At 44.2% G+C, this 9102-nt stretch overlaps 1 protein-coding gene across 3 annotated transcripts in view; it reads left to right on the top strand.

Moving 5' to 3' along the window:
• The first annotated feature begins 576 nt into the window (after positions 1 to 576).
• TUT4 (terminal uridylyl transferase 4) overlaps positions 577 to 9102 on the top strand; it is a 117159-nt gene continuing 108633 nt past the window's right edge. For all 3 annotated transcript variants that reach the window (XM_088463464.1, XM_088463463.1, XM_088463466.1), the window contains exon 1: positions 577 to 689. In XM_088463464.1, the coding sequence (XP_088319590.1) occupies positions 633 to 689 (57 nt within the window). In that variant the 5' untranslated portion in view covers positions 577 to 632. The remainder of the gene's footprint in view (positions 690 to 9102) is intronic.

The raw sequence follows: 9102 nt of genomic DNA, 5'->3' as shown, positions 1-9102 counted from the left end.
CTAGAGCGGGCCGGCAGCACACACACACACCCCCGCGCCGCTGGTCCCACGGCGCCCAGGACACGTGCCCAACTCGCCATCCCTAGTTACGCCACTAGTCTATATCAGTGCAACCCTAACTGTGTATGTTTTCCAGATCTCCTAGTTGGTGCACAAGTATATTTATTACTATACAAAATATTCAAATATAAATTCAGACGCACAGATATTAATACTTAATTTTTTAAAACTCTCAATGATCACTTATCAAAAAAAAGCAGCTTCCCATGAAAGCACTGGTTTGCTTAAACACACATTAAAGATATGTATGTCTCAGAGAGGGCGCTTGATTATAATACTTATTTAAAGATTTAAAAATAACACATAAAAATACCATCATTGGAAAACATGAAATGTTAAAACAATTTTCAATACATGAATAAGACTGAGGCCCTTAGTAGCGGTTTTGTTTTCCGGGATATTTGTCACATGTGATTACATTTATAATTATCGGATTATTATTTATTATAGCAGATTTCTTTCATATGACTGTAGATCCTTCGGTTGATGTCTTTTGTTCTTGTCCTCCTTCCCAGCGCTGTGATATTGGTGACGCGTCACGAGGGAGTTTATCCTCCTATGCGTATATCCTCATGGTCCTGTATTTCCTGCAGCAGAGAGAGCCGCCCGTCATTCCGGTGCTACAAGAGGTAACACTGCCAGGAGAAGACACCCCAAACTGGCTGCAAACTTATTTCTTACTCTGTAATCAACATAATGGTAATGAATGGTGCCTCTGGCTTACTTATATATAGGGACCAGTGCACTCTGATGGTAATGAATGGTGCCTCTGGGTTACTTATATATAGGGGCCAGTGTACTCCTGATGGTAATGAATGGTGCCTCTGGCTTACTTATATATAGGACCAGTGCACTCTGATGATAATGAATGGTGCCTCTGGCTTACTTATATATAGGGGCCAGTATACTCTGATGGTAATGAATGGTGCCTCTGGGTTACTTATATATAGGGACCAGTTCACTCTGATGGTAATGAATGGTGCCTCTGGCTTACTTATATATAGGACCAGTGTACTCTGATGATAATGAATGGTGCCTCTGGCTTACTTATATATAGGGGCCAGTATACTCTGATGGTAAGGAATGGTGCCTCTGGCTTACTTATATATAGGACCAGTGTACTCTGATGATAATGAATGGTGCCTCTGGCTTACTTATATATAGGGGCCAGTATACTCTGATGGTAAGGAATGGTGCCTCTGGCTTACTTATATATAGGGCCAGTGCACTCTGATGGTAATGAATGGTGCCTCTGGCTTACTTATATATAGGACCAGTGCACTCTGATGGTAATGAATGGTGCCTCTGGTTTACTTATATATAGGGGCCAGAGCACTCTGATGGTAATGAATGGTGCCTCTGGCTTACTTATATATAGGGGCCAGTATACTCTGATGGTAATGAATGGTGCCTCTGGGTTACTTATATATAGGGACCAGTTCACTCTGATGGTAATGAATGGTGCCTCTGGCTTACTTATATATAGGACCAGTGTACTCTGATGATAATGAATGGTGCCTCTGGCTTACTTATATATAGGGGCCAGTATACTCTGATGGTAAGGAATGGTGCCTCTGGCTTACTTATATATAGGACCAGTGCACTCTGATGGTAATGAATGGTGCCTCTGGCTTACTTATATATAGGGCCAGTGCTCTCTGATGGTAATGAATGGTGCCTCTGGGTTACTTATATATAGGGGCCAGTGCACTCTGATGGTGATGAATGGTGCCTCTGGCTTACTTATATATAGGGACCAGTGCACTCTGATGGTGATGAATGGTGCCTCTGGCTTACTTATATATAGGGCCAGTGCACTCTGATGGTAATGAATGGTGCCTCTGGCTTACTTATATATAGGACCAGTGCACTCTGATGGTAATGAATGGTGCCTCTGGTTTACTTATATATAGGGGCCAGAGCACTCTGATGATAATGAATAGTGCCTCTGGCTTACTTATATATAGGGGCCAGTGCACTCTGATGGTAATGAATGGTGCCTCTGGCTTACTTATATATAGGACCAGTGCACTCTGATGGTAATGAATGGTGCCTCTGGTTTACTTATATATAGGGGCCAGAGCACTCTGATGATAATGAATAGTGCCTCTGGCTTACTTATATATAGGGGCCAGTGCACTCTGATGGTGATGATTGGTGCCTCTGGCTTGCTTATATATAGGGCCAGTGCACTCTGATGGTGATGAATGGTGCCTCTGGCTTACTTATATATAGGGCCACTGCACTGATGGTAAGGAATGGTGCCTCTGGCTTACTTATATATAGGACCAGTGCACTCTGATGGTAATGAATGGTGCCTCTGGCTTACTTATATATAGGGCCAGTGCTCTCTGATGGTAATGAATGGTGCCTCTGGGTTACTTATATATAGGGACCAGTGCACTCTGATGGTAATGAATGGTACCTCTGGCTTACTTATATATAGGGCCAGTGTTCTCTGATGGTAATGAATGGTGCCTCTGGCTTACTTATATATTGGGCCAGTGCACTCTGATGGTAATGAATGGTGCCTCTGGGTTACTTATATATAGGGCCAGTGCACTCTGATGGTAATGAATGGTGCCTCTGGCTTACTTATATATTGGGCCAGTGCACTCTGATGGTAATGAATGGTGCCTCTGGGTTACTTATATATAGGACCAGTGCACTCTGATGGTAATGAATGGTACCTCTGGCTTACTTATATATAGGTACCAGTGCACTCTGATGGTAATGAATGGTTCCTCTGGCTTACTTATATATAGGATCAGTGCACTCTGATGGTAATGAATGGGCCTCTGGCTTACTTATATATAGGGCCAGTGTACTCTGATAGTAATGAATGGTGCCTCTGGGTTACGTATATATAGGGACCAGTGCACTCTGATGGTAATGAATGGAGCCTCTGGGTTACTTATATATAGGGGCCAGTGCACTCTGATGGTAATGAATGGTGCCTCTGGGTTACTTATATATAGCGGCCAGTGCACTCTGTTGGTGATGATTGGTGCCTCTGGCTTACTTATATATAGGGGCCAGTGCACTCTGATGGTAATGAATGGTGCCTCTGGCTTACTTATATATAGGGACCAGTGCACTCTGATGGTAATGAATGGAGCCTCTGGGTTACTTATATATAGCGGCCAGTGCACTCTGATGGTGATGATTGGTGCCTCTGGCTTACTTATATATAGGGCCAGTGCACTCTGATGGTAATGAATGGTACCTCTGGGTTACTTATATATAGCGGCCAGTGCACTCTGTTGGTGATGATTGGTGCCTCTGGCTTACTTATATATAGGGGCCAGTGCACTCTGATGGTAATGAATGGTGCCTCTGGCTTACTTATATATAGGGACCAGTGCACTCTGATGGTAATGAATGGAGCCTCTGGGTTACTTATATATAGCGGCCAGTGCACTCTGATGGTGATGATTGGTGCCTCTGGCTTACTTATATATAGGGCCAGTGCACTCTGATGGTAATGAATGGTGCCTCTGGGTTACTTATATATAGGGACCAGTGCACTCTGCTGGTAATGAATGGTGCCTCTGGCTTATTTATATATAGGGACCAGTGCACTCTGATGGTAATGACTGGTGCCTCTGGCTTACTTATATATAGGGGCCAGTGCACTCTGATGGTAATGAATGGTGCCTCTGGCTTACTTATATATAGGGGCCAGTGCACTCTGATGGTGATGAATGGTGCCTCTGGCTTACTTATATATAGGGGACAGTGTACTCTGATGGTAATGAATGGTGCCTCTGGCTTACTTATATATAGGGGACAGTGTACTCTGATGGTAATGAATGGTGCCTCTGGCTTACTTATATATAGGGGACAGTGTACTCTGATGGTAATGAATGGTGCCTCTGGCTTACTTATATATAGGGGCCAGTGCACTCTGATGGTGATGAATGGTGCCTCTGGCTTACTTATATATAGGGGACAGTGTACTCTGATGGTAATGAATGGTGCCTCTGGCTTACTTATATATAGGGGACAGTGTACTCTGATGGTAATGAATGGTGCCTCTGGCTTACTTATATATAGGGACCAGTGCACTCTGATGGTAATGAATGGTGCCTCTGGGTTACTTATATATAGGGGCCAGTGCACTCTGATGGTAATGAATGGTGCCTCTGGCTTACTTATATATAGGGGCCAGTGCACTCTGATGGTAATGAATGGTGCCTCTGGGTTACTTATATATAGGGGCCAGTGCACTCTGATGGTAATGAATGGTGCCTCTGGGTTACTTATATATAGGGCCAGTGCACTCTGATGGTAATGAATGGTACCTCTGGGTTACTTATATATAGGGCCAGTGCACTCTGATGGTAATGAATGGTACCTCTGGCTTACTTATATATAGGGACCAGTACACTCTGATGGTAATGAATGGTACCTCTGGCTTACTTATATATAGGGCCAGTGCACTCTGATGGTAATGAATGGTACCTCTGGCTTACTTATATATTGGGACCAGTGCACTCTGATGGTAATGAATGGTACCTCTGGCTTACTTATATATAGGGCCAGTGCACTCTGATGGTAATGAATGGTACCTCTGGCTTACTTATATATAGGGCCAGTGCACTCTGATGGTAATGAATGGTGCCTCTGGCTTACTTATATATAGGACCAGTGCACTCTGATGGTAATGAATGGTGCCTCTGGCTTACTTATATATAGGGGACAGTGTACTCTGATGGTAATGAATGGTGCCTCTGGCTTACATATATATAGGGCCAGTGCACTCTGATGGTAATGAATGGTGCCTCTGGGTTACTTATATATAGGGACCAGTGCACTCTGATGGTAATGAATGGTACCTCTGGCTTACTTATATATAGGGCCAGTGTACTCTGATGGTAATGAATGGTGCCTCTGGCTTACTTATATATTGGGCCAGTGCACTCTGATGGTAATGAATGGTGCCTCTGGGTTACTTATATATAGGGCCAGTGCACTCTGATGGTAATGAATGGTACCTCTGGCTTACTTATATATAGGGACCAGTGCACTCTGATGGTAATGAATGGTTCCTCTGGCTTACTTATATATAGGACCAGTGCACTCTGATGGTAATGAATGGGCCTCTGGCTTACTTATATATAGGGCCAGTGCACTCTGATGGTAATGAATGGTGCCTCTGGGTTACTTATATATAGGGACCAGTGCACTCTGATGGTAATGAATGGAGCCTCTGGGTTACTTATATATAGGGGCCAGTGCACTCTGATGGTAATGAATGGTGCCTCTGGGTTACTTATATATAGCGGCCAGTGCACTCTGATGGTGATGATTGGTGCCTCTGGCTTACTTATATATAGGGGCCAGTGCACTCTGATGTTAATGAATGGTGTCTCTGGCTTACTTATATATAGGGACCAGTGCACTCTGATGGTAATGAATGGAGCCTCTGGGTTACCTATATATAGGGGCCAGTGCACTCTGATGGTGATGAATGGTGCCTCTGGCTTACTTATATATAGGGCCAGTGCACTCTGATGGTAATGAATGGTGCCTCTGGGTTACTTATATATAGGGCCAGTGCACTCTGATGGTAATGAATGGTGCCTCTGGGTTACTTATATATAGGGGCCAGAGCACTCTGATGGTAATGAATGGTGCCTCTGGGTTACTTATATATAGGGACCAGTGTACTCTGATGGTGATGAATGGTGCCTCTGGCTTACTTATATATAGGGGACAGTGTACTCTGATGGTAATGAATGGTGCCTCTAGCTTACTTATATATAGGGCCAGTGCACTCTGATGGTGATGAATGGTGCCTCTGGCTTACTTATATATAGGGGCCAGTGTACTCTGATGGTAATGAATGGTGCCTCTGGGTTACTTATATATAGGGCCAGTGCACTCTGATGGTAATGAATGGTACCTCTGGGTTACTTATATATAGGGCCAGTGCACTCTGATGGTAATGAATGGTGCCTCTGGCTTACTTATATATAGGGCCAGTGCACTCTGATGGTGATGAATGGTGCCTCTGGCTTACTTATATATAGGGGACAGTGTACTCTGATGGTAATGAATGGTGCCTCTGGGTTACTTATATATAGGGCCAGTGCACTCTGATGGTAATGAATGGTGCCTCTGGCTTATATATAAGGCCAGTGCACTCTGATGGTAATGAATGGTACCTCTGGGTTACTTATATATAGGGCCAATGCACTCTGATGGTAATGAATGGTGCCTCTGGCTTACTTATATATAGGGCCAGTGTACTCTGATGGTAATGAATGGTGCCTCTGGCTTACTTATATATAGGGGCCAGTGCACTCTGATGGTAATGATTGGTGCCTCTGGCTTACTTATATATAGGACCAGTGCATTCTGATGGTGATGAATGGTGCCTTTGGCTTACTTATATATAGGGCCAGTGCACTCTGATGGTGATGAATGGTGCCTCTGGCTTACTTATATATAGGGGACAGTGTACTCTGATGGTAATGAATGGTGCCTCTGGGTTACTTATATATAGGGCCAGTGCACTCTGATGGTAATGAATGGTGCCTCTGGCTTATATATAAGGCCAGTGCACTCTGATGGTAATGAATGGTACCTCTGGGTTACTTATATATAGGGCCAATGCACTCTGATGGTAATGAATGGTGCCTCTGGCTTACTTATATATAGGGCCAGTGTACTCTGATGGTAATGAATGGTGCCTCTGGCTTACTTATATATAGGGGCCAGTGCACTCTGATGGTAATGATTGGTGCCTCTGGCTTACTTATATATAGGACCAGTGCACTCTGATGGTGATGAATGGTGCCTCTGGGTTACTTATATATAGGGACCAGTTCACTCTGATGGTAATGAATGGTGCCTCTGGCTTACTTATATATAGGACCAGTGTACTCTGATGATAATGAATGGTGCCTCTGGCTTACTTATATATAGGGGCCAGTATACTCTGATGGTAAGGAATGGTGCCTCTGGCTTACTTATATATAGGACCAGTGCACTCTGATGGTAATGAATGGTGCCTCTGGCTTACTTATATATAGGGCCAGTGCTCTCTGATGGTAATGAATGGTGCCTCTGGGTTACTTATATATAGGGGCCAGTGCACTCTGATGGTGATGAATGGTGCCTCTGGCTTACTTATATATAGGGACCAGTGCACTCTGATGGTGATGAATGGTGCCTCTGGCTTACTTATATATAGGGCCAGTGCACTCTGATGGTAATGAATGGTGCCTCTGGCTTACTTATATATAGGACCAGTGCACTCTGATGGTAATGAATGGTGCCTCTGGTTTACTTATATATAGGGGCCAGAGCACTCTGATGATAATGAATAGTGCCTCTGGCTTACTTATATATAGGGGCCAGTGCACTCTGATGGTAATGAATGGTGCCTCTGGCTTACTTATATATAGGACCAGTGCACTCTGATGGTAATGAATGGTGCCTCTGGTTTACTTATATATAGGGGCCAGAGCACTCTGATGATAATGATTAGTGCCTCTGGCTTACTTATATATAGGGGCCAGTGCACTCTGATGGTGATGATTGGTGCCTCTGGCTTGCTTATATATAGGGCCAGTGCACTCTGATGGTGATGAATGGTGCCTCTGGCTTACTTATATATAGGGCCACTGCACTGATGGTAAGGAATGGTGCCTCTGGCTTACTTATATATAGGACCAGTGCACTCTGATGGTAATGAATGGTGCCTCTGGCTTACTTATATATAGGGCCAGTGCTCTCTGATGGTAATGAATGGTGCCTCTGGGTTACTTATATATAGGGACCAGTGCACTCTGATGGTAATGAATGGTACCTCTGGCTTACTTATATATAGGGCCAGTGTTCTCTGATGGTAATGAATGGTGCCTCTGGCTTACTTATATATTGGGCCAGTGCACTCTGATGGTAATGAATGGTGCCTCTGGGTTACTTATATATAGGGCCAGTGCACTCTGATGGTAATGAATGGTGCCTCTGGCTTACTTATATATTGGGCCAGTGCACTCTGATGGTAATGAATGGTGCCTCTGGGTTACTTATATATAGGACCAGTGCACTCTGATGGTAATGAATGGTACCTCTGGCTTACTTATATATAGGTACCAGTGCACTCTGATGGTAATGAATGGTTCCTCTGGCTTACTTATATATAGGACCAGTGCACTCTGATGGTAATGAATGGGCCTCTGGCTTACTTATATATAGGGCCAGTGTACTCTGATAGTAATGAATGGTGCCTCTGGGTTACGTATATATAGGGACCAGTGCACTCTGATGGTAATGAATGGAGCCTCTGGGTTACTTATATATAGGGGCCAGTGCACTCTGATGGTAATGAATGGTGCCTCTGGGTTACTTATATATAGCGGCCAGTGCACTCTGTTGGTGATGATTGGTGCCTCTGGCTTACTTATATATAGGGGCCAGTGCACTCTGATGGTAATGAATGGTGCCTCTGGCTTACTTATATATAGGGACCAGTGCACTCTGATGGTAATGAATGGAGCCTCTGGGTTACTTATATATAGCGGCCAGTGCACTCTGATGGTGATGATTGGTGCCTCTGGCTTACTTATATATAGGGCCAGTGCACTCTGATGGTAATGAATGGTACCTCTGGGTTACTTATATATAGCGGCCAGTGCACTCTGTTGGTGATGATTGGTGCCTCTGGCTTACTTATATATAGGGGCCAGTGCACTCTGATGGTAATGAATGGTGCCTCTGGCTTACTTATATATAGGGACCAGTGCACTCTGATGGTAATGAATGGAGCCTCTGGGTTACTTATATATAGCGGCCAGTGCACTCTGATGGTGATGATTGGTGCCTCTGGCTTACTTATATATAGGGCCAGTGCACTCTGATGGTAATGAATGGTGCCTCTGGTTACTTATATATAGGGACCAGTGCACTCTGCTGGTAATGAATGGTGCCTCTGGCTTACTTATATATAGGGACCAGTGCACTCTGATGGTAATGACTGGTGCCTCTGGCTTACTTATATATAGGGGCCAGTGCACTCTGATGGTAATG

The sequence above is a fragment of the Taudactylus pleione genome, unplaced genomic scaffold (assembly GCF_031769625.1).
Source record: "Taudactylus pleione unplaced genomic scaffold, aTauple2 ptg001379l, whole genome shotgun sequence".
Lineage (NCBI taxonomy): Eukaryota > Metazoa > Chordata > Amphibia > Anura > Myobatrachidae > Taudactylus > Taudactylus pleione.
The sequence above is the reverse complement of the archived record's forward strand: the minus strand, read 5'-3'. Positions and strand labels throughout refer to the sequence as shown.